Here is a 26,908-nt window from a genome sequence, read left to right on the forward strand (position 1 = left end):
AAGAAAAACTTAGTGACGTCACGCGTGGTTGGAAGGCGCACGCGCGGAATTTACCTAAAGTGCCGCTGGCGGGGGGTTGGTTGGCTCGGTGTCAATTAATTACTCGGTTGAAATCAATTAATTGAAGAACGTAGCAAGCGAAGTGCCGCTCATGATTTTCTGGTCGAACGTCAAATCCGCTTGGGGAATTTTGGTGTTTTAAATTTAAGAGAGCGATATTAATTACATTTTGTTTTAGTAAGTTTCAAGATCATTACATGGGGTGAGCTCTACAATATACTACGCCGTTTTAGGCATTTACGGCTTTCTACGAGTTTTTGGCGTCACAATTAATGAAAGGGGAGTTTCAAGCAAATCAATCCCTATCGCTGAGAGTAAGTTTCCACGATTTCTTGTTTTTATTAGTAACGAATTATTACTAAAGAATGCCGAACAGCGTAAATCATAGTTATTTTAAGGGAAAAAATGACAATAATAGGTTGATGGATTTTTAAAGCGGGGGGGAACATACGATTACAAATCTGCCTTTGGTTTTGCCTCGGGAACAGTCTAAACGCCTAGCCTAGAGCACTTTAACTGTATTTCTAATATGTGAATGGGATAAGATTGTAATTTTTTAAAAAGAAGGTTATTTCGAGCATGTAAAAAAATGAACTTTAATCCCGAAATGAGTAAAACTTAAATGCAAATTTTTGACTATTTTTAAGCGTCGCTGAAAACAATTCCGAGGCCTTCTTTCTTACCTCGGATTGCAAGATGGCGGCCCGCTGCTCCTTGGCGTTGAGCGACTCTTTGAGGACGTCGATGTGCTGGCGGCTGTCCGACTGCTGCTTGTTGAGCGTGTCCAGGCGAGTCTGCAGCGACACCATGTCCGTGTCCTTCTTCTGCAGCTCCGACTTCAGCTGCTCGATCTGAAAGAGTTAACGTTGTCGGTATTAAGCAGTGCTTTTTGAACTCCGGCAAACTGAAGGTGTAAAATATGAAGATATCTCCTCGCCCTTGCACGTAAATGACGACAATGACTTCAAATGGGAGCAAATATTCTTTAGACCTTCCCTTCTTGGCCAACGTCAGTCATTTAAAAGATAAATGAAACTTTACGGATTGTTTTTTTTAAAATAAAATGTTGGAACCGTTTAGACATTTATTCGAACTGTTTTGTGGTATTAATTTTCTTAAAATACAGAGTTTAATGATTTCACCGGCGTTATACATTAAGGCTAGTTCGGTGCCTCCTAATTCCTCACCCTTCAGAAAAAATGTTGCATTCAGCCAAAAGGAAAACCCATATGATCTTAACAACTGAATGTACGTAGTTGACACAATACAAGTTTTTGTGCGGTCGGCACCCATTGTTTTGGTTCACACAATAACATTCTACCTGGGGTGAACCATTCAGCAGTTTACAAAACAGTGTTCTAAAGAGCGTAATTTCAGATTAGGAATGGAAAGAATTATTGCAAGAAAGCTGATGGTGCGCGAAATGTCGACAATCGAAATTCTGACATGATTCAATAACAGCTTGCGACAATAAGTACTTCCATTTTGTTTTTAATCAAATGTTGGTTTTTAGGAAAATGATACTTTGTCCTACTGCGTTTGGCAATATTAAGTAATTCAAAAAGACATATCTCAAGCAAGTAAAACGCAACGAAATTATGCGGATGTTTTGCATATTTAATCATTCTTATGAAAATGAAATAATATTTAATCAAAACGGCTTGTAAATTAAACTTGTTTCAAATTAATTAAATACTTAATTTTGAACGGGACTTAGTTGAAAAGATTTCGCCAATTCTAATTTGGGAAAACTAAACGTATTAGTCTGATCTCATTTTATTGAAAAAAGCAAAAACTATTTCGAAGCCAGATTGCAACTAGGGTCGTGTGGAATTTCAATGAAAACAGTAATCGGATCATCTTGGTTACAGGTTTCAGTGTGAAAATAAACATCAAATGAAGTGAAATAAACATCAAATCACACACAGAAAAAAAGTATTGTGTTTCGTTTATAGGGACCGGTTACCGTCAATCATTGCAGCAGACGTTTCTAAAAAAATGTTATATATTTTTTCAAAAGTATATACATTTAACGTCATATGTTAAGTAGCGCATAGCTGTTTAGCCTTGATCGATGGAAAAAATCATCAAGTGACGTCATCACACGCAAGAACAAGAACACTGAACGAAACCGATCCATCTTAAAATGTTCTATGTAAAATTGCTGTTTAAAATTTCCGGGTGCGTTAACACCAGTTTTTCCGGGCGTGCATGACAAGGTAGAAAATCATCCGATGATATATTGCAACCCGATGTATGATGCAAACTCAACTTAGACCTGAATCACCACCGCGTATATACGCACTTGGGACAGGAGGCCAAATAAATCGGGCACAAGTGACTTTTTGACATTGCATTACTTCACTCGAGAGAGGTGCCTTACAGGTTAATATAGGGTGGTCACCAGACTATCACAGCGTAAGTTGTCTACCGGTGATGAATTAAACTGCATTTTTTCTTGCCGTTAGAACACTTTCTTCTAGTGAATGTGTGAAAATCGTTAACCAAAACCAGGCCATAGTATCTGTATCTAACCGATAGCATACTTCGATGGTGTCAATACATATATGATATCAATTCAACTTAAACCTTATATATTTAGAACCGATTCAACGTTTCTGCTATACGAGATTTAACGGAGCATTTCTTACTTTTTTTTATAAAAAACAAAACAGACTTAAAAAAATCACGGGTACAAATGTTTATTGAAATAACCAATTTGTTAAATTGATTTTTCTTATTGAACAGAAGACATCGGACGTGTGGTCGCCGTTTTTGCACAAATATGTATGAAAAAAAGGCTTAAAAGATATAAAACGAAAGTCACAATTTTTGGACAAAATACTAGGACTTGTCGGCATATATTGGGTAATAAAACTATCGGACATTCTTATATGAGCGTCAATACCTTGGACTTCATGTAGTTGGAGTGGTTCTTGTATACGTCGAGCTGTTTGAGCTCTTCTTGCCTCTCTGCGCTGGTGATGGCGCCGTCGCTGCGAATAACGTTCAGCTCATCCTGCAGCTCGTGGATTATGCGTTCCAGTGATCCGATTTTGGTGTCCTGTACATACACGCGTATATGTAACACAATAGAACCTTGAATTATATTTATTGGGTCGAAATTTTTGGTGAAATTTTTGTTTTCAAGGTGTTTTTATGTTTTTTAACAATTCAGGCGTTAAATTAAGCTGTCTAATATAGACCACATATATACTAGGCGTTTGTACACAAGAAGCAAGCATTTTAATAAACTGAAAGGATTCGGAAATCTGTGATTGGAAACCTATAGGTCAGAAGTAACTTTTTCAGCTAAGGGAGCCATCAAATCCGAATATTTTAGGTTGTATTTCCATAAGAGCCATATTATATTTTTCAACATCTAATGTTGGAGTAGGCGCAGAAAAATACCGTGGCTAAGGTTGCAAAATTTCGATTACGGAGTTTTATGGTACGAACAGGGCCTTATATAGGCAAAAGGATTTTATCAAATCGGCTAACAGCCACGAAAAGACAAGCAGGATTCGTTTAAAAAGAATGACTCGCGAGCCATAGGTTCCCGGCCCCTGCTATATGTCAATGCGTAACACATCAATGGCAAACCTCACCTACATGGGAATATGAGAATACGTATTTTCACAAAAATTTAACACCGTGTTGCAAAATGAGAGCGCGTGTTTCTGTATACCTTGAGGTCAATGACGGACTGCTGGAAGCTGCTATTTCTGGTTGGGTCTTCGAAGCCTTGCGATGCATTCTGCATATCCTTCATACAAAACATTAATCAACTATTAAAATGCGAAACACACATATCACTTTATTGTAACTAAAAAATGTGTGTAATAAGACGCCGCGGGTTGGGGTATGGTGCTGTTTATAACAGTTTTTACCAAATCAATTATTATCGTTGTTATTTCTTTGTGTTTGGGGTTTGTTTAGAGGACTTTTGCATTGACTCTATTAAAAAAACGGAAATAATGTGAAGGTATAGTGAAAATCAGGCTTGAAAGGTAATTCCGCCTTCTTTTGAATATAGCACCTTCGCCGGCAAACAATATTAGTTACACGGCGGATGAATTGAGGGTTTTGTTTCTTAGCTAAAAGGTTAAGGGTTTCATCTCATGACGACGGGTTTTCGAATGGGCAAATCTGCAGCATGCGAGCCAAAACATTGACTGAGAAATGCATTTATACCGAATGTACATATAAGGTGAGCAAATGCATCGCGCGCTTGGCTCTGTTGTTATTTTAAAGCTTTGCTCTGCATGGGAAAGTTTCAATGGAGCGTAAGCGTCTATTCATTCACCAACCGAGGCGCTTGACACGGTTAAATTGTTTTTGGTTCAATAGAAACAAGAACACCTAACAACATGCCTCACGACAAGTCAAACAAAGTACAACTTTCATACCTCGACTCTTACGTACCACGAGTTTTTAGTATTTCTGTTATAACGAACACGATGGAGAATTTTGTTAAATTAGGTTAATTTGTATCCCGTTAAAATATATTTTTTTATAACATCGCAAATACTTGCCATTGCCAACGATCTGAATTTCGGCAGCGTCCCGCTTTTTCGCAACATTTCCCTTTTTCTCCACTTAGGATTTTTGAAATGTTGTCAAATGTCTTACGCCAAGGCTAAACTCGGTATACAGTTATAGCTTTAAATTGAACTTTCTTTGCAAGGGACCGTACTATACAATCTTCTGCAAATCTACTTAAAATTGAGTAAAGGGGTTTTGCGGCTAGAGGCTTTTAAGGCACTGCGTCGACACAAGCACTTAAGTTACGAATTGACATTTCAATTAAGTCTACATTTACCAACAGCCCGCAAACGAACAAGTCTAATTTAAACTACAGGCAGAGCATGTCAGTGGAGGTTTAAGAGCAGGCCACGTCAACTCTGCTCACATTAGCTCAATCAACTTCGATATTTCGACAAACATATTGAGTAATCTGTTTCATTAGGCGACATAAAGTTGAATTCGATTCACGTTGCTAGGTATCAAAAGTGTTTTTAAGTTTATAACAGGATCTAGCTCGGATAGATTTTTGTTGGTGGTCGTGTTTTTTAATTCTAAATCTAAGGTTAATTCCTCTGCGGTAGTCAACCTATCCGAGTCTAAAAATCCGGTGATCCTGTTTAAGGACAAATTGTATTAAAATCTACAACCGCGCTTTATCAAGTTAAAGTAGAAATACAAATCCAATTTGCCGCGAAGTGTCACCTGATTTCCAGACTCGGAAAGATTGAGTATCGCAGAGGGATTAACCTCGTCTGATTCGAAGCGTTTTTAATTATTTATATTTTATTTGAACGTCATAGTCATTTTGAAAATTTGAGATAGAAAGAAACACCATCCAGTGCAAAATGACTAGCTAAGTACTGGATTATATAATCGATAGGACTAAACTTGGAATAAACTCACCAGTTCTCACATAAACTGCGTAATAAATTTAGTTAATATTATTGCGTGCTGTACTTGAAATTTTCGTCGAAGCCAATTTAAGCTCAGCTAACTTGCAGCTCGGATCAAATTCCCGTCACAGCAAACCGTGTATAAGCGCAAATACAAGGAAATCCGGCCTTGTACTTCCTTTACGCGTTGCATAATCGCAAACAAGCTGAACACGAGCAAACTGCATGTTGCAAAGGTAAAACCTTGTAAAATGTTAGTTGCTTAGACTGCAGTCAATTAGCGTTCTTTACTTGCAAATACATAAGAGACCTAAACCCAGCTAACAAAAATTCCATACTTCTGAAGCTAAATGCTACAATTGCCAATTTGCCTTAAATGTTGATCTTTCGTAAGTGCTTAACTGACGTCACGATGCAGTGACGTAGACATCACATTTCCCAGAAATCCAGGCTGTTAACACTGTGTTAAATTCTGCAAACAGCAAAACGAAATTGTAAAAATTGTTCTTCCGGCAAAATTTTAATGGTTTTAAATTTAAAAATCGACATTTGGCCGAAAGAACAATTTAACAAATGAAACAATGCCTGGCAACAACAGTATGCTCAGTAAAACTTAGAGTAACAGCAAAGGTAAGGCAACAGCAGACAAACAGGAGCACTCAGAAAACTAATCTGCGCCAATCGTCAACAAATAGATCGAAATCGTCGCCTCTACGGACGCTAACTCTTTGAATTATTGAAGGAAGGGCCGAAGGAGTCAGGTTAAAAGGCAGCAATCGATGCGACCGAGCCTGTTCCTATGCAAGGGCAGCTAGACTTTGATTCACGCCTAAGCAGTGAAGTTTTCAGTGGCTGGTAAACAGGAAAACGCTCGAGTTTGCTTCTGTGAACCCGGGCAACGCATTGCATTGCAACAAACGAGGATTCTGTATGGGACGATACAGTAGAGCGCCCAATCTTGCAGTGTATACAACGCGTTCGTTGAATGGACGTACGATGTACATTTCTGATTGAAACATGACAGAGACAAGGGTGGAGTCTATTTTACGCTTCCGTTGAAACATGATTTGATAATGTTTTACTGTCGTTCGGTTAGACACGTTAAGGCTGTTAGTGTAAAGCAGTGTTTCTCAATCTCGACCCTTTTTAGCGGCTAACTAAATAATAAGCACGGGTATAACATCAAAGTTTTGTCGACCTAATTTTCTTCACTAAACTTCTCGTAAGCCAGTGAACAGCAACCTGGCTCAGAATCAATCTTACTAAAACTAACCATGTGAACTTTTACAGTGCGCAACTCAACCAAATTAAATGGCCACCCAAGTGGCGTGGGTACTGAATTTTTCCTAAGCTTAAAGTGAACAGAACACACATGAGACAATAGCATAAATAACCCTAATTTGAAGAAATGTGGGTCACGTTTCGTATTGCTTCCAAGTTTTTTTCAATTTGGGAGCATTATGGCTAGGTCAATAAATCTAACCAAGTGAACGATTGCAGTGTGCGAACCAGCCAAATCAAATGGCGAACCAAATGGCGTGGGTAATGAATTTTTCCTAAGCTTAAAGTGAACAAAACACACATGAGACATAAACAAACCTATTTTTAATAAATATGGGTCACGTTTTGTAATGCTTCCGAGTTTTTTTTTTTAATTTTGGAGCATTATGGCTAGGAACCTAACTCAATAAATCTAACCATGTGAACGATTGTAGTGTGCGATCGATGCGAATCAAACGGCCACCGGATAGGTTGAGAAACACTGGCGTAATTAATGTGATTCTGTTTCCTCGTCTTAGTACAAATTGACGTGTGCAAGACAGTAAATTGACGTGGATAATACTGACGACCTCGCGTTACACCAGTGGTCAACAAACAAAATCACGAATGACCATAATATTGATCGAGTTTCATTCAATTTCAATTTCGGAATAAGATCTAACTTTAGTTTAGGAAAATAAATGTAATCCGTCTTAAATTGACAGTGAATCAAACATGTTTGAATATTCGTAGATTATGTCGAAAGTTTAGTTTTATTTATTTCAGGAGTTAGGTTTAGTTTAGTTTTCTGATGAACAAATTCCCTGGCCCGCTTAACTGCATTCAGTCTATTTTGTAGTTTTTTTTTGAACGGTGTTAATTTACCTTGTTTGAGTTAACACTAGTGGAGTTTATCCAATTCAAAGCTAGTTGAAAACAAACAAATCTCGAGTCTACACAAAATCCCGAAAAAACACAACACAAAAGAGCTTACCTGCTTGTATTTCTGCAGTTCTCGGTTCTTCTCGTTCAAGACGAGGTCGGCGTGTGCGAGTCGGCTCTCGCAGTCGGCCACCTGGACACGAAGGGCGTCCAACTCAACAGCCGAGTCAACGTCTGGGTCGTCGGGTCGCGCCGAACCTGCGTACAAAAGCAATGTTCTCGATAAGTTTGGGCGTTTTAAATGAACTAACTTAGGAGGAAAGTTCGGTCTATGGCAGACCGGAGAAAACTGCGGCATACAAGCCAGGTCAATTTCATCCGTCCCGTCCTATTTTTCATAGCACGCTTTTAGCAAAAAATAACCATTTCAATTTTTCATGCTGATCTTAGAAAATCTTATTGAACAAATTACACTTGAAAGGCAACCTCACTTTCCTTACCACCATGGCAAGGGGAGCCGAACCTGCGTCCAAATGCAATATTGTTGTTCAGTTTTGGCGTTTTAAATGAACTAACTTAGGAGCAGGGTTGCGGAGTCGGAGAGTCGGGACTCGACGGAACGGGTTTGTTTTGCTGTAATCGGACTCGGGACTCGATAAGACCACATAAAACTACCCGAGTCCCGAGTCCGACGTGCGCAGAACCAAATTACAAACCTGATGAGGCCGCTAACTGTAAATTGGAAAGTGTAATAGCAAATTGTGGAATATTTTCCAAACATGTATTGTAAGTGAATGATTATATAACATCCCTGAAATATATGACATAACCGTTTTTCTCGTTTATGTATACCTAACATGCAGCAAATATAAAAATGTTTAATTAAGATGTAAATTTATAGGAACACTTCGTAGCACTAAAAACACCTATAAAGTAAATGACAACTGGGATAAACATTAAACACAGGTATGAATTTAATCTGGGATCACCAGCCATTACGGAAATTCCACTGGCCAACGATAAGATTCGAAGATCGTGAATCGGTGTTGTGAGTTCTGATCGCACAAAATGCTAATTCGTCAAGTGACAGTGGATGGCTTTCTTGCATTTTCCTTTTAAATGCTATAAGGGCAAAGGGCGACGGAACGAAATTTTGTGAAACGTGTTGCGCTGTGAATGCATATATTTCCTAAAAAAGTATATTCTGTAAATCAAAATGCAAATTTAACAAGGCACCACAACTTGTATAGTTTGGTCGGAAAACATATTTTAATAATAATTTTACCATATTCGTGCTTAAATTAGTCAAGATGAGCTTGGATTAGAGAGAGGTACAAGTCAAGTGATTTAACGAACTCGTGTAAAAGGTGAGTTCCCTTCGGCGCGACTGGAATTAACAGTCGAGACGCGAACTAATAGGCGTGACGTGTTTAGCTGCTTACTTCCAAAACCAGGTCAGGGAAGTCAGGGAAAAAAGGCGGCCATGAAATATTGATGCGCGAACATTTTCCCGCGCCAGTTTAGGTCGTTGCGGAGCATGAAAAAGCAATTTTTTTACACGCCAAACACAAACACACGCGAAATGCCCAAAGGGGTAATTTCAGTCTTTTTACATATTGTATAATGTTGGACTGTGATGGCGTAAATAGCGCAATTTGTCCGCTTTTTGGCGTCTTTCGCTTAGTTGAAGTCATTGGTCTTCTTATATTTCGTGAATTTGCCACAGCCAATATAATTCTATAAAAAATATGATACACTTTTTAAAATGCTTTATGCTCAATGTACTAAACCGAAAGAAAGGGAACAAATTATATATTACTTTAACATTTTTGCGCGGCGCACCTGACAACCCTCCATCATCGCCGAAAATCAAAATTGTTTGGCGAAAAGCATAAAACCTATACTAAAATTTGAAAAAAATCGACGATTTGCTTCACACCAGAGTTGGATGTATCCTGCCGAACGTTTCACAACAAATCGAACCACAATCGTTGGTATTTTGGCAGCTATTTTGGATAACAACTGATCAGTGGTAAACTGAACGAGCGCATTGGCAATCCCTTGGGAGTTTCATTGATAAATAATCACGGAAAAGCACGCCGGTAAATCGATTACAAATGCGCCTTGCTTCGAAAAAAGCTAAATGTGCCCAGTGCGGTCATTTCAGGAGCTCGAACTGCTAAAGGGGTTTTCCCGAATTGGCCGGACAGGGCTTGTGCATTATTGATGTGACCAGTCGCGACGTAGCAATTATTCGCCAACAGAGTGTTACGTCACAGATGACGTGATGCGTTTATCTCTTCTATAAGGCAGGTCCGCGTTGCCGTTTGCTTATTTTGGTACAAGTAGGCGCCAATGAGTAGGTGGGTTGCCACTTTCCACTGTGACTAAGCCAAGGCGCCCCAATAACGACGAATGGCGTCATCACAAGACCCACTTAATTTGCAGGGGGGTGACGTCACGCCGGAAGCGGGTTTTAATTAGTTTGGGCGGCGCGCGCTGCGCGGTATATTTCCACGACACGGGAAATAAACACAATATGTATATTGTATAAGATTGCTGGTAATGAGTTTTTAAAAAGGAATCGCGTGCTCTTGTTTATTTGCGGCACTCGATTGTAAAACAGTTGAAAATAACACCGCACTTGACGCATAATAACAAATAACCGATGTTTACAGGATTGTTCTGCGGGAAATTCCAATCCGTGTTAATAGTTAAGCGACAAAATTCACAAGTTATTTTGTCATCTAACAAGGTAAAAATATATCGGAAAATAAAAAGCCATCGCGTAACCAAGTTTAATTTTTTTGCCAGTTGTTCTCGTTTGTGCCGCGAGATTCTAGCACCCCTACTCTATTTAAAATGGTAACGCCCGTTTGCGACGCCAAGTTAAGGGAATTTAAAGGCTCGGTGACAGTTTCAATTTGCGTCAGAGTTTGTCATCTATAAAATACGCGTTTCCAAAGACGCATTTCGGCTGGTTTGTCATACGCACTGCGTAGGCAGGCGCTTTTGACAAGGCTTCAGAAAACTGATAGTGGAAAACGCTGTTACAGGCATCATATAAACCTTATTTGAATGAATTTTATCCCCGTTCTAAGTGGTTTGATTTTTAAAATATGATCAGTTATTAGTAAATGTGTTTCTTAAAAACAAGACGAAGCTTTTCTGGGAATTGAAATCCATCGTATTGGCGTACGTGCCTACTGCCTATGTGTGTTATTTATTCGTTTTGTCACACATGTAGCGAGCACTTGGTAGCTAGTACTTAATAATATAGTTCAGGGGATCCAGGGTCTCTTGTCTAGGTGGTAATTCAGGAAAATTCTTCCGGTGAACTAAAGCTGCGCTACAGGAATTCATTTTTTACAATAATTGCGCGTGTAACTAAGTCAAACTTGACCCCTGTCAGAAATCCATAGCTTCTAAAAACGTTCTGCAAGCCCACGATAATCGCCTATATGCACTCACCTTTGCATTGCAGCATTTCGAGTAGCTTTCGCATCGACTCGTCCCTGGTGTCGAGCGTCTGACGTTGAGCCTCGATCCTAGTCTCCATCTCTTCCATGGTGCGCTGCAGAAGGCCATTCTCACGCAACAATCGCTCGTTGTCCTCTTGGAACATCCTATGAGGAAGACGAAGTGTGTGAGTTTGAGGGTGGTTTGAAGAGTACGGCTTTCAGATAGGGTAAAGCACATCTTGGTTAGACAATACAATACATTATACATGGATCTATAATGTATTAAAAATGATTTGCGGTGGCACATTTAACTGAAGATTATACGTGTTCGTATCTAAATGTCTTAATCGAGATGAGCTCGATCTACTCGATCTTTTTTTTTATTAAAAATTTACTTATTGGGACGACTTAAGAAAACATTTTTATCATTTTACATTTTTCTTAATCAAGTACCTTTAAAGTACCTTTTTTGGAATACTTGACTATCTTTTTTAAATAACTTAAACATCGTTTTGAAAGACTGGGTGAAAGTTTGACGTGGTTGAGTTACTGGGAATAGTTTTATGGTTTCTAGAGTTGCTAGAGATTATAACAATAATCTGTTTGCAACATTGTCGCCTACCTAAGTTGAGGCTATTTGAAAACAACTTCCTCGGTGAAGCGCACATGATTACTTGAGAATCGTTAAACACACAATGTAAAAAGACAAATATTTCTAAAAAAGTTAATGTTGCCCGCTTTGATGTTTCGAGGAGATTTACATATCTGTGTTAATTTATTGTTTCCTGCTTATGAGCAACTAGCAGTTATTTTAATGTTTTTTAATCTTCGACTGCCTCATGTTGTTCTCCCCATAAATTAGTTAAAATGAAAAAGGCGACAAGCGAACAATCTGTGTCGTCTTTGTGTTTTTGCGTAGGCCGCGCGATTTCGCCGCGTAGCATTTTCCTTGCGGTCAACATTTCTGGGAAACATGTGGGCAAATGCGCGCGTACGCGATTGAAACAGACCGCCTTTACCCCTTGCTGCGCGTTTGCACAGCTCAAAAAACAAACAATGCGGGCTTATCGCAATTCCTTGGTTATCACGCGTTGATTCAGTGGAACAACTTGCGCGTTCGATGAAACTTAAACAAAGCTGGGCTGCTTATTGTGCAGAAACATGACGTCAGAACTAGTGCTTGGCGACGCTTTGTCAAACATACGCAGTTCGAATTCGAGATAGGTTACGAAGTTACGCCAATCGTCGCGTGTTTGTTTGTTTATTATACGAGCTAGGTACAAGGGTAAATAATATTATTTTCTGCTTGTAACGAAATTTGCCTGCGGTGAGAATCGAACTTCCAGCCTCAAACGTTTCAAGGCAATCGCTTAACAGACCGCTTCATATTGAAAGCAGCGAAAACTCTACTAGCAGTACTAAATCTGCAATTTTTCTTTCGGTCTAAACTAAATAGAGTTCAAGCGAGTTCGCCCCGTTTTTTTTTTTGCTTGACAAGTTTAAACGCGTTCGCCAAACACTGAGTAATGGTCAGTGTCATGTCGTTTTATGGCGATTAAGGAAACTATTGGGTCACAGCGTAACACGCGTATTTTATGGCGTTGACATTTGGTTTATAATATCACGGGGTCAAATGAGGTCGAATATCGATATGTTCAATCGAAAATGAACAGTTTTACTACTTACGCTTATCTCGTTAAACCGGGCGTATGCTAAAATTTACGGCGGCATAATTTAATTGAAACGCACAAATGTTGCGACATATGTCCGAAAAATGAAATTTACATGTTTATGAAGGGCATACGCGGGGTATCGACGTCTGGCACCGACGTACATGGGGCGTTTTAATAGCCATGTAGGGTTAACAACGTACGATGAATCCAAAAAAATGACGCAGATAAAGGAACGATTTTGTTTCGTAAAACAATATGATATTTTGCTTGCCCTTTTCGCAACGTTTCAACGCAACATTGACAATAACAGCCCCGGTTAGTTTTTCGCAGATAACGTTGACCAAGTTGCAGGACAATGACCGCCGATGGGGGCTTTACGTCATCGAAAAGTGGTCACGTCACGCCGCGGCAGCGTTGTTACGTCACAATCGCACGGAGACCGCACGGGTCACAACACGAGGCGGTATTATCAATGCACCGCTAGAACTATGCAATCGCGCCCAACCGTCGGAGATGGGAAAGCAAGAGATGAACAAATAAATGCAGAATCGATCTTTGACTTCTTTGTGTTTTAAAAGTTCTGCGAGCCGGCTTAAATAAATCGATACTTAGCTCGATTTCGAAATTGGTTCGGCGAAGAGGTTTTATTAAACCCCGACTTCTATCTTACTATACACCCTTCGTTTAAATCACTGGTTTAACACAATGGGCGTATTTATGTTTAAAACAATAGGAATGTAATTTGATTGGGCCTGCTGCTGCATAAGTACATCACTGTCAATATGTCAATTTTGTGGAGACCGATATCGCACTTTAAAAACTGAAAGAAAATATACCTGTTTTTGTTGCTATTTATTTTAAAAATTATTATGAGCTTTTGTTTGGTATTCTGTAAAATTATTTTAGTACATGCGTGTTTCATTACAAAAAGGATTTTAGCTGTGTTCCGCAGAAAGACTAGTAAGTACAATACAGATCGAATGTCCATTTTATGCTTACTTAAACAGGTCCATTCGCACTAAAAAAAAAAAACGAAAGTGAAGAAACAGTTATTATGTTATTTTTATTTTCAAGCATTATTTTTTCGCCTGGCGATCCGCAAAATTATTTTAATGCTAAAATGTTCCGTGCCTCGAAAACGGTTAAAACACTGGCTTAACGGCACCGAAGTCTGGTTGGGCCTGAAGTTCTTGCCGAACTGTTGAGAAACTCTCTATAGTTAACTTTTACCATGTCCTCCTCGAGTCTTAAAAACACCCTAATAGGAAGTAGAAATGGGAGACAGCTGCTTTTCGAAGTTTGTTTAAACTTGCGAACTAAGCAAGTATTTAAAAATCGATATTTTTTGGCTGGTGATTACATTTTGTGCTGTCGTCGTGCCATAGCATCAATGAGTTTTACCGTCGAATATACAGAGCAAAACGCAACCTAATTAGCAGAGCTCCGTGCAACTTTAATTTTAATTTTTTTTGCAAAATACCCTCCGTTTAGCCAGTCTGCAACGCTCTATTTCTGAAAAGCAAGCCCGGCACAAAAACGCATCTGCACAACCACGCATGACCCAAGTAACGAAAAAAGCTCTCAAGGCACGATTACTTCCACGCACTGTCGCACTTTGGGGGAAGCACCCATGGTCGTCGTCAAACTTGCCGACAATGACGCTCTTTTCTTTCCGTTTCGCGCACAGCTGCCAACGGTATTTTGGGATTGGGTGGCGAGAGATTGCCTTGTCATTCTAAGGGCGTAAAAAAGTGGGAAAAGCTTGGTATGACGTCACTGGCGAAAGGCTGGTGAGGTGGTTGTGGAAATATTTGATGCGACAAAATCAGTAACGCTTGTTTCCAATGAAATAAGTCATACTTAATGTTTTAGTTTGTTGGGTATACTCAAACTGTGTCCAAGCCCTAATTGACTTCAGTTACCAACAGTTGTCAATATGTTATTTCTTTAAATATTACCTTTTAAGATGGAAATCACCAAGTTAGATGACAAATTATGGCAATTGCTTTAGTAATTTGGTTGGATCGGCACCGATACCACCCTAGTATCGGACGAGTAGGCTACCAATAAACCGAGTTTAAATATTTTTTTTGCCTTCGTGGTCGAAATATTAGTTTAAATAGATTTCGTTGTACACTGCGTGGCGTACAAACTCACCATTGGTTGTAATGCGTATAGCGGGTGCCTTTGGAAAGTCTATCCCTGAAATAACCCATCCGAATTAGGAGTGAAGTGCAAGCAAGGCAAGCCTAGGAAAATTTAGCCAGTGGTGAGGTTCGAACTCACGACCTCGGCCATACCGGTACCGTTACTCGACCGAATGAGCTACGCAGGCTCAGTGAAAGTTTGCACGAGAAACGGCCAGGGCACAGTTGCCTGCTGCATCCTCTTTCGTACATACCAAGGCGGTTGGCCGTTGTTGGTTCAAGGAAATAATAAAAGTGCATGAAAGAGTAAAGAAAATAATAAAAGTGGATGTTGTCATATTGTGTTGTTTAATGATGCGCCTGACCTTTGACTACAAAATACCCGAAAATGGAACATATTATTTCTAACATGGCTTGCAGTTTAAAATCACTAGGCTTCAACAAACAGCTCAAAAACATCTTCCTTTTTCCCAAATTACGGGACGCGATTATAATCTATATTTAGAAATGTTTGCGTAGAGTCATTTAAAATCGATAGAGAAGCGATTCGTTATAAACCTCCTTTTTTTCATTGAGCATCTCCTTTTTGCTAATTTCGGAAGTCAAATATTTATTCTCATTGAAATAACCTAGGAAAATCGATCAGGTTAAAAGGTGTCACTTGGGTTTCGCCGAAGGAAAAATTCCAAGAACACGTATTTTAAAAATAAAAAACTGCTCGACCAGTGCTGATACAACAGAAGGAGAACCACGTTTGTAAAAAAGAGGCCCTCAATGCGTTTTAGCCAACTAGGACCTGTTCAACCGTTTTTTGATTGGATTACAATTTAAGAGTATTTTAGTTTTTCCGATTTAAATTAGATTAGAATTAACGGATTCGCAAAAACTGTTAACTTACCCAACGGCGAACTAAAATTGGATTAGAATTACCCCAACTATAGAACCCCAAGTTCAATTTAAATTAATTTGGCCCGATTTACAATTTATTCTAAAACACCGGCGAGTTTTTGAGATGTACGATTCACCTGTTTATCTCAAAACCGGCTGTGAAACTGAAAAATTCCGTTAAAAACAACATATATTCAATTCTATATAAATTTGTGACAGATTATTTAAGAAAGAACTCTTATTCGTCGATAATCTAGCTGTCTCTTGCCTGATGACTGAAATGCAGCACAATGAATAAAATCCGACAAACCTAGAGTCATCGCCGATCCCGGAGTAGAGTCCGGATTCGGATCGGTGTCCGGAGGATGCGTAGTCGTCCTGGAGCAGCTGGTTGAGGTCTCTCTGCGCGCGCAACTCATCCTGAAGAGCTTGCATCGTCAGCTGGGAATGCTGCAAAAACAACAAACAGTATACAAGGAATTTTCGATACTTAGGATAGCTTCGGTGCCTATCCGAAAACAGACTGTGTTCTCCTTGTTTTCTTCTTTCTATAGTCTGCCTCAGCAGTATATGTAAACTTAGAATATAATCAGTTACTTGTTACCTTGATAAAAATTAATTTCGATACGTTCAAAACGATACCTACTTCTGTGTGGGCTTCGACATTTGTATTGCGTTAAACTGTGTAGAGTTCTTTAAGTTACGCTTGAGATTTAAAGCAACGGTTACTATAGGATAAATTTGTCACTAAGGAGAAATACAACAAATGACGCTAACTAAACTTCTACCTACGCTGCCAATCAAATTAATCATCAACGTATAGCTAATATAGTGATTACACGTTTAGCTTAAATGGTTTTATTGAGTCGACCTTAGTAATGGCGTTATTGGTATCCGATGGTATACGGCCGTACTGTTTGCCAAAAATAAAGGGATATATATATCATTTCTGCAGTTACCATACTTGTGCGTTAATGGGACTATAAAACAAGCTTTAGAGGCTAACAAGCTTTAGAAGTTATATTGGTCAAGAAATGGTAATGTTCTCAGCAAATATGAAAACAAGTCAAAATTTTATTGAATTTAAAATTAAAAACATAAAGCAACAGAAATAATAGAGGAATAATTTCGTAGGTTTGTGAACAGAGTTACGACGAATTAATTAAACACATACGTGCTACACATAAAATATTCAGTTTTATACAGTCGGAATCGGTCTATTAAAAAACGTGAAAGCGTAGGAGTGGTCGCCCACGCCCTGTTCCCGGCAAAAAAAATAGGCACCACGTGAGAGCCTACACAACACAGTGCCATTTTATGGAGCAATATATCGGTTTTATACGCATTTCAAATAAGGTCAGAGCCCCGCCCCCAACGCGTAACGGGTGCCACGCCTCCAAAAATCATATTTTTTTCCTCAGTGGGTCTCAACGCGTTGCTGTCGTAGTGTTTTGATGCAAGGGAAAAAACCGCAGGCGAGACACCCCATGTAATGCACCCTAGACATCGGCCGTCACTTTGGCAGCTTGCGTTGTGAGATGGAACGCGTCGATAAACGCATTAAATATTTATGCAGTTCGGGCCACTTTCAAAACGCCGGTGACCTGCTTTTAGGACTCTAGGATAAACACGCTCGTGTCTTCTTTCTGTTGTGAGACGACGAAGCGAGCGCCGGATGTTTTTTTCGAAAACACATGGTTAATGTGTAGAGTGGCCGTCTTGTTATTTATTGTATGCGATAAAGCGCCCTAAAGGTGTTTATCGCGTGTGTCACTTTTACTGATTGTTTTTTGATTTTGACAAGACAGCTAAGTACCACGATGCCTGTTCTTCCCTTTAAGCACTGTTTTTCAATCATCGTACAGCCGGTGGCACACAGATTCTTCTTATTCAGACTGTTCTTATTATATATTTTATGTTTTTACGGACTGTGCTTATTATAGGGTACCCATTAAGGATACGCGATAATATCGGATAACAGCGAGATGTAGTGTCGGTGCCGATCAGATACCAAATTCATCTAACCATTCCTGTCATGTTTGGTGATCTAAATGAGTGTTTTTCACTTAGGATTTATTTTAGACGAACAACGTATTTGTAAAAAAGTAAACAAATTTTTCAAGCACTAAATTTTTTTCTTACCAACTGGGAAAACAAAACCTTTACTTAATATATCTAAATAAAATGCGAAGTTTCGAACACTATAGTGCAAATGGGAGAAGTGAAGTTTTACAGGCAAAACCGCACTTTTTAAACACAAGCAGAATTGTTCTTTTCAAGGAAATGTCATTTTCGTGCAAAAGCGTACCTTGTTTCAGAATTCGCAAACTTGAAACGATCGAGGCATTTGACTTTTTTTGGTCTGGAAATCAGTTCTTAAAAATACCGAATAATTGAGCGAAAACAAATCCCACGACAATACAAAGTTTACGCGAATAGCTCAAGCGGCGTAATTGCGGTTAAAAGCAGACGTGTTTTGCTTACGGGCGCATTTGTCGATCGGAGCATTTTCCCACGAGGTTACGCTCAAAATGAATTAGAGCATTGAACGTCTAATCAACCAATGAAGATGGTATAGCGACGGTTTCCAGGTACGCAAAGAAATAAAGACACGCGAACTACAGTTATACGTATCGAATTTGTTTAGCCGCATGTTGGATGGTTTTGTGGTGAAAAAAATGGGAAAAATAAAAAACTTAATAAACAACAAAATATTTACAGCGCGAACATTCAGTGCTTGGCTGTTGTGTTACAAGTAACCAAAAAACACAATCGACCGCAAAATAGCGTTTAATTGGAACACCGCGAATCTCACGTTCAGGTTTTCCCCGTTTCTCGCTATATTGCGACATCTAATCGGGTGACCTGCAAAACGCAAACAATTTTGCATTTTTAAGCTGTGCCCCGTACAATTTTATGCTGTGTAATGTAAGGTTTTAAGCTGTGTAATGTACAAATTTAAGCTGCGTCACATAGAACCTGCCAGAGTTTGAGTATTACCACGAAAACGTGTAAGAGTGTCATAAGATTTACAAGGAGACAATAACTGTGATTGAAACAAATTTTGTTTTAAATGCGTCATTAATTGGTCGAAGAAAATAGTGCTAGTAATGGTTATCGACGAAATTTAACTAGCACGCGATCTGATAACGTATAGCGGTACGGGTGCATAGTAGTGATGCTGAAAATTGCAAACTAGTTTAATTACGATGACGCCATTCTTGTACACTGATGTAAAAATAGCAAACAAACTGGGTGCAGTGGTGCAAAACTTGCATTTTCACGACCACGGTGCAACTGCCAAGCTTAAAAATCGTCAAACAACCGTGAATCAGTAATTTCGGGTCACGTATTTTTGTAACCGGCGCGGTCAAAAGTGTAGAGCTCGATACATAACAGGAAGAAACGTCTCGACTGAGTGCCGAGCTACACGTGAGTCAATCGAGCGTGTTTTGATAATATGCAAGATGTCGGGCTATGCAATATACGTAACGGCCACGCGATTGCATAAGGCATTGGCAACACCAAATACAGGAACAATATAAAGCTAATGGAATACGAAAGCAGAACTTGTCAGAATCACTTGGTCGACAATTAAACACAAGCAATCAGGCGAAAATAATACTCTTAATAACTTTACGGAATAGTGAATAATATCAGGATGATGTTTTCTTTTCTGGCTTAATTTAGCTTTTTTAAGTTACATATCGAGAAGAGACAGGGTTATTGGCTATTTTGGAGGCACAAACCACTGCTAATGACCTGAACATTACCTAAAGTAGTAGAGATTACAAGAAACTAAACACCGCAGAAGTGCTACAATAATAGACATCCAAAGCGGCCATGCTGTAAGCTGCAATACACATCCGTCAAATTGCGAATAGCCAAGTTTCAATTTTTTAATTGCGATATACATGCGATAACATGGAACATAAAGTCGCACGACCAAAGTAAGGTTAATCGAACACGAACTTTTATTTTGTCAAAAGGGGTAAATAGCTTAATTACACATTGTGTAGGAATCAAGTTAAAGTTTGTCAACCGTTCTAAAGGAGTTCCAATCCTAATCTACGTCGATTCGCCTAGATTAGCCAATTGGTGCGATATCCCACTTCGCTAAGATGTTGAATCTACTACAAAGCGGCTTAAGGCAGATGTCCGGCGCGCACACGTAGCGGTAAAGGGAAAAGGGGTGTCAAAGATCTTGAGCAGGATGTACGTCTTATTTAACGTAGTGTGGTGATGCAATAAACTGACAGCGAGATAAAACTTTGTAAACTTAGAGTTGACCGAGATGAAATTTGAATGGACTTCCGACGAACCAGCCTATACGTGGTTTGTATTTTATTGCCAATGGCACCTTATGTGGGCAACGGGCTGTTCTTTAACGCTATAGTTTTGGGGCACAACTTTGTGGGATCCGAACGGCTTTCAATTTAGTGCCCCTTCGCGACTTAAAAATTCAACTTCAAGCATAAGTATTTGGCAAACGTTTTTAAAGAAAAGTGCTGTTTATCTTTCTTACACTAAATTTGATCGGTTCTTATCAACATGCGTTTGTTTGTAATTGAGTGAGATGCGATGCACTATTAAGATGAGAAAAAAAAATCGTTGATCAAGGTATGTTAACTCGTGATTTCGTCATTGATCAAGATGCGACTCTACAATTGATCAAGATGCGACTCTTTTTAGGAAGAAAGGTTTATAAGAGTAACCACTAACTTCACTGAGCAAGAGGAATATACTCTATTGGATGAAAAAAATCGTAACAAAACTTTTAGAAAAATCGTAACAAGAATTTTTAAAAGAAAACTAGTTATAAGAGTTACCACGAACTGCACGACCAATTGAATCTATTGGAACACAAAGTCGCAACATCAAATTTTATTTTGCAAGGCATCATCAACGACCAACCGAATGTGCGCTGACTCAAGGGAGCAATGCATATGTTGCAATGCACGCGTGAACGCCAAACACGTGTACTTAGGCACCACAGAGCACAAAAGCGTTAGACTTATTTCTGGGCGAGCGATTCGCGTCATGGCTGTAGAGGCGCCTGACAAGACAGGTCGGAATTCGCATAGATCTACCGATAGAGCGGCTTCGGGCATCTACAAATTGTCGTTTCGCGTTAAGGCACACGCCACAACGATATGATAATGTATACGGCAAGAAAAAAATCTGTAATATCATCTTTATTTCCGGATTTGCTAAGATGGGTGAAAATAAAAGAAAGTTGGTCGCATCTGTAAAGCGCCCTGTAATTAACCTTCGTACCAAAGATAAAACGGCGCAATGAAACAAAATTTTCCCGAAAATTTATTTTCGATCCACACATAAATCTTCCTAGACTGAGCTATTTCACAAGTGGTCATCGACTACTAAGATGGTAAATAGTTTTTTCTCGTAGCTTTTATCAAAAGCTAAAAAGCGCAGGTTAATATCAACAAATATCTGTTGTTAGATAATTATCACGGCGAGTTACCGAGTTTTCCCGTAAAATCACATTTGAAGGCTAATTTAACCAAAGGTAACGATCGAGATGAGCTTGGTATTTTAACGTGAATACCCTAGGACCGCTTGGCATAATAACGAACTTTTAAGAAACTAAACGTAAATGAAATACAACGTTCTTTATCCGGACATTAAAAGATTTTGGTAAGTTTAATAAAAATAAAAAATAAAAAAACGATATTACGAAACAGTCCATAGTTACACTACAGAGTAATCCTTCGCCAAACAGAAGATATTTTTAATAAGACATGCGTAAGCTGTTAAGACGACTAATATTGTTAAAGTGTTGCTAAAAGCCCAGATTATATAAAAAAAAACATAGTTGAGCGGAAAAAGATTAGCAAAAATTTAATTAAAACAGCAGTTAACGAACTTTAAATCAAATAAACTTTACACTACGCAAAAATCCCAACGGCAATAATACAAGCCTTGTGGACATAAAAAGTTACATTTGCATATATTCGCAAACGGCATATTTTATTAAAATTATGCAACATATGATAGAATAAATTAGCAAACGGGTATTGCCTTGCGCACCACCACCGACCAAATATGTGCAAAAAATCAAAAATATTAAATAGAAATAGCATTACAAATGCTGTGCCCCTGCGCAGTGCGCTATATCAAGTACTATTTCCGATTTAGCCTCGTGATAGCCGCAGTCTACAGTGGTCCACTTTAGACGAAGCCCGGTCTTTAATTAGCTTTTAGCAGAAAACGCGTAGTTGACATTTTCCGCTTAAAGTTTACGCTATTGCCTAATTAAAAACTCGACGTAGATTCTAAGAGCGTCGCTATAAAAAGCAATCCGGTTTAATAAGCAGGGTAGAAGATTTAACCGGGGAAAATTGCGCGCCGGAAACTGAGCCAAGCAGTCAACCAAATGTTGTTTATAGCTGATATCCTAAATAATATTTTAATTTGTTTGGGCAGCGTGAAAATTTGCTCGACGTAAGCGTAACTACGTCACACTATTTACATGGTGCAGGCGATTGGTAAAGTTATTTGTGGTAAACATGGCTAAATAAAAAGTATGACGCTCCAAAATATAGTAACTAAAATATACCGGTAATTTTTTTTTTCAACAAATGCTTCTTTTAACGGACCGATTAAACTATATGTGATAGGAAGTATTTGCTACTTAAGAAATTTATTTCTATTTTTGTCCGCTAAGTAAATTTCTTGTTAAAACTAGAACATTATTACTCAACCACAAAAAATGGGGTTTCAATATATAAGTTTTTTTTGACTAGGCGAGAACTGTAGGCAAATCAAGAACGGGGCGTTTGGCATTTATTCCGGGGTCTATTTATCCATTGTGACATCACCCACCTGATTTTCCTCCTGCGCGACCTTGAGCTGTTCTCGGAGCGCGATGATCCGGATGCTTTCCTCCTTCCTCAGGGATCTTTCCTTCTTCAGCTCCGGACTCCAGAACGTCTTGATGGTGTTCATGTTCGACTGGAGCTTGCTCTCCTGGAGGATTCACAGACAAATGCGATGGCGTTTCGTGCTGTGTTGTTACGTCATAGAAAAGACGTGCTACGTCATTAGGAAGATACAAATATTGGACCGCATAATAGTCTCAAGATAAAGCGATGACATTCGGACTTGTTACGTCGTAATAAAGACGTATGGCGTCATAATAAACACATGATACGTTATCATGAAAACCCATGTTAAGATAATAAAATGCAAAGCCAAAAAGGTCGAGTAGATCGACATGATCTTTTTTTAAGATGTTTCGATACGAGCTTGTATTATCTTTATAATGCTTTAACTATAGAAACTTGGACTGAAAACAATTGCGTCCCACCTTTTATAAGTGATGCTTGAATTACTTCTCAGCCACATTACTGAAGATAATACAAGCGCGATCTACTCGACCTTTTTGGCATTTCAATTTATTATCAAGCTACCAAACAGTGTACACATGTTAAGATATTTAAGGGCTGTATAACAATTTGAAGCATTCACAAATAAAGAAAGTGTAATTCATACTTGATAATTCGCTAGCAATATGGTATAATATTGGAGCATCCCCAGTAAATTTACAAGTCAGGCTCTTCGCTTATTTTAGTACCATAGTTGGTAAAACAGGTTTTAAATTAGTTGAGCCTCAATAAGAAGATTTATTACTTAATTATTACTTTATCGAGTTGGAAATGTATTACCTACTCACAGGAAACCAGCAACACTTATTGCACCTGTGATAGCTAATCAAGTAACAAAAAGCAAATGTCGAAAATATTAAAACGTGCGCTCCCGTGTTGATAACTACAAATGCTGAGCTCTTGGTTTTGTAAACAGTTTCTGTGATGTTTTAAGCAAAATTTAGTATCAGCATGCCAATCTCTGACGCTCGCATATACGGCAAACGGAGTCCGATTACGCACGTTGTAAACATACGTAACGCAAACGCGGAACAATTGGACAATTATGGGGATCTAAATAATCAAAAAGCCGTAGAGAAAACAGCCGGTGGCAAAACAGGACCAATTTGTTGCGGAAAGCATCTATAAAAATTCAGTCACAATCTGAATTCATCAAAACAGTTTACTGTACAGCTCGGTTCTCTTCCATTACGTTAGTTAGATTTTGACGTGCGAGACAGCCAGGGTCCGCTTGAAATAAAATAAACCAGACTCAGAAAGGTTAGGTAAAAAATGCGAGTTTCATTCTATTCGATAAAAATCGCATTTGCCAGTTATGAAAGCTTAAATAAGTAGTCCAGGGTTGTCTTAACCTGCAGGTATTGTCTAAATGACCCTTATAAAGAAAATAAGCACGGAAGGATGTTCGTTTTACCTGCGCGTAGCATCAAACGTCTAACCGTAGACGGGGTCCTCATAAGGGTCAAATAAACGGCACACAACGCACTGAACAGATACGCAGAAAACACGTAGCGTAAAAATGCACTAGGGCTAAAAATAATTCGACTTCTTTTTAAACCTTAATTGATTAACTAGTGAACGCTGTGCTTGTAGGTGAAGTTATTCTTGTGAAGGAGTAAGGAATTCAACTTTATTACTGCGGAAATGACATTACCATGACCGGGGTCGCAGAATGACTCGGGTACATACCTGTTGTTTTTTAAGGTGAAGCATATCCTTTTACTATAAACTCCAGACGTTCGAAACTTATTGCATGAGTTCCGACCTAACTACTATTTGTGATAGAAACTTATCTGCTATCGATATTGTCCGGCAAGATGCGTTCTCACCTAAAAGGAGTGTCCTTCAAAATCGGATTGGACAAAATGACGACGTTAAGAAAATGAGAACTATACCTACGTCATACGTATTAGGCGCCTACTTTTGAATCAAGCTTTCGCATGAATCTTAACAAAGGGTAGGAGATACCCATACGTTCAATTGAAACAAAGAAAGGCTTCGGTCTTCGAACTGAAAGCAAGACTTTCGACATACTCGTCACAGTTACCAACACTCACTTTTAAATCGATCTCCCGCCTCAGAGCTTCGTTTTCTTGCTGCAGTTGTAGAATGAAGTCGCCGCCACTGGCTCTTTTTCGCTCTTCTGAAAGCAAAGTAGTGTTAAACTTCCATTGCTTTCGTGATGACAAACAAAATATTAGTTGTTTTTTGACCCGAAACAATCCGATATGCTTTCTGCGTGAGTATGATTAGGGCTAAAGGACATTAACCTTATAAAAAGCGCAAGTCATATTCAAAAGAACGAATACACACCAATAATGTCTATGGGAAAAACATCAGTATCAAAAGCGTCCATACAATTACTGCAAATGATAAAAAAATGACAAATTCGAACGGAATATTGGCTACATCGTAAAATGCGTATACAAAAACCTGTTAGCTAATCAAAACATATTCTCGTTTTGAAAGATAAATGGCGACATTGATTTTAAAAGCATAGTGGCGAATATTAGGTGAACTAAAGCTAAATTAAAGGCAAGATTTGTAAGGTATTATCTTTAAAACTTACTTATTTTGATTACAACAACATACAGCAAGCAAATAAGTTTTTAAAGTGAGAATCACTTATCCACAAAAATTTAGCAATTGAATTTTCTATATAACCACTTAAACTTGGCAGTTCCTAGCTAAGCTACATAAAAATTACAAAAAAACAAAATTAGCCTAAAAAATAAGCAACCTGTTCCGTTAATCTGCAGCGTGTTGCTCCCTCCAGTGCTGGATGCAGGTCGGCTCTGGGAAGAGGAAGAAGCGGTAGAGGAGGTGGTGGTGGATGCCGCAGAGGAGCTGTTTAATCTTCCATTTGCTCCCATGTTGTTGTCCAGTGTGCCGGCCGACAGGTTGGGAGTGGACGCCATCACAGAAATCCGGCCTCTAAAAATTGGGCTTATATAAAGTTTTACTGCAACTGAAAACATTTATCGTTGGAAATCTTGTTATGACAATACAATAGAGAAGATAAACTTGCTTTAAGTAGTAAGATAAATGTTTTAATTGTTAAGACAGTCCAAAGAAAAGAATTAGAATTTAATTATTGAAAGCTTTATGTAAAATAGAGTAAAAATTAAAACTATTTTTTTAAGGTTTGGGTTTTAAAGTAGCGAGTTTTTTTATTAGATTAAGATTTTTTTGCAGAAAAGCTTAGCTTTGAAGAAAACAGTAATCCCATATTTGGTTTAGGTTTAAAGTTTGCTATCTAGGGTTAAAAAAGTGCTGCATACTTCATACTGAGCGTTGATATATATAAACTAAATATCCAACATCTTTACAGAATTTTGCGGTCAACAACTATTCTCCAACTAAACAAAAAGCCGATTTATCATAAAGAGGTGCCAGCTATTCAAAAAGGTCAGAGTCAATTTATCTTTAGTGTTGTGACAGGTACAGGACTAAGGGGCCACTTCAGCTTTCTAAAGGGGCTCTCACTGTGAGAACAAAGAGTTTTCAGACCACCCCGTTGTTGAAGGATACAATTGTGGTGTTGGGTTATTGTCAGAAATGGTCATATTGGGTCACACAAAGGTTGTGGTGAGCAAAAGTGGCCTTTAGGTGCCATTATTTGTAATTCTGTTGTTTCGCATTGTGACATGAAGTATAATTGGAGAAGGAAATTACATAAATTTTAACTGGCAGGAAAGGATAGCAACGCTGTGCCTGTTTATGCCACTACTATAGTTAATGGCATGTTGGCCTATTTAAGAAACCAGCTGTTAAAAGTATGTCTTAGGGTAAATGGTATAGATTTTTATCATAAATAATAAGTATTGTAAGATAAAATACCATTTAAATTTGTTTTTTACAGGATTAATCTGTGCTTTAAAAAAATAAGAGCAATTAGTGTTGTAGTTTTTTTTTAAATGAAAACAGATAGAAAAATACTGTTTAGATTAGGACAAGGTGAGTTATAAAAACTGGACCATATATTTATAAACTGAAAGGAAATGTGTTTTCACAAAATTGTTACATATAATTACCTCTAAATTTTACTAACCTGTGTCTCCCTGGACTTGAACTTCGATAAGCAGAAAGTGAATTTAATCTTCCTAAGGTATTTGATCCACCCTTGCTTTTGTAGTTACTTGAGTAGGACGAACTATTGGTGTATGCAGCATTTAGCGACTGTGAAAGAAAGTGTGAATAAGAGTAACA

The 26,908-nt window shown here is 38.5% G+C and overlaps 1 protein-coding gene across 1 annotated transcript in view; it reads right to left on the reverse strand.

Moving 5' to 3' along the window:
- Window positions 1-26,908, reverse strand: part of LOC146164763 (ERC protein 2-like) — a 54,981-nt gene that overhangs the window by 20,453 nt on the left and 7,620 nt on the right. Inside the window, exons 2-11 of the mRNA XM_083380816.1 lie at window positions 26,751-26,878; window positions 25,440-25,633; window positions 24,757-24,842; window positions 22,638-22,781; window positions 16,102-16,241; window positions 11,094-11,248; window positions 7,735-7,880; window positions 3,749-3,826; window positions 2,969-3,124; window positions 744-911 (exon numbers count right to left, since the gene is read on the reverse strand). Coding sequence (XP_083236942.1) covers window positions 744-911; window positions 2,969-3,124; window positions 3,749-3,826; window positions 7,735-7,880; window positions 11,094-11,248; window positions 16,102-16,241; window positions 22,638-22,781; window positions 24,757-24,842; window positions 25,440-25,633; window positions 26,751-26,878 — 1,395 coding nt within the window. The remainder of the gene's footprint in view (window positions 1-743; window positions 912-2,968; window positions 3,125-3,748; window positions 3,827-7,734; window positions 7,881-11,093; window positions 11,249-16,101; window positions 16,242-22,637; window positions 22,782-24,756; window positions 24,843-25,439; window positions 25,634-26,750; window positions 26,879-26,908) is intronic.

This window comes from Ascidiella aspersa, chromosome 2 (genome assembly GCF_963924565.1).
Source record: "Ascidiella aspersa chromosome 2, kaAscAspe10.2, whole genome shotgun sequence".
NCBI lineage: Eukaryota > Metazoa > Chordata > Ascidiacea > Phlebobranchia > Ascidiidae > Ascidiella > Ascidiella aspersa.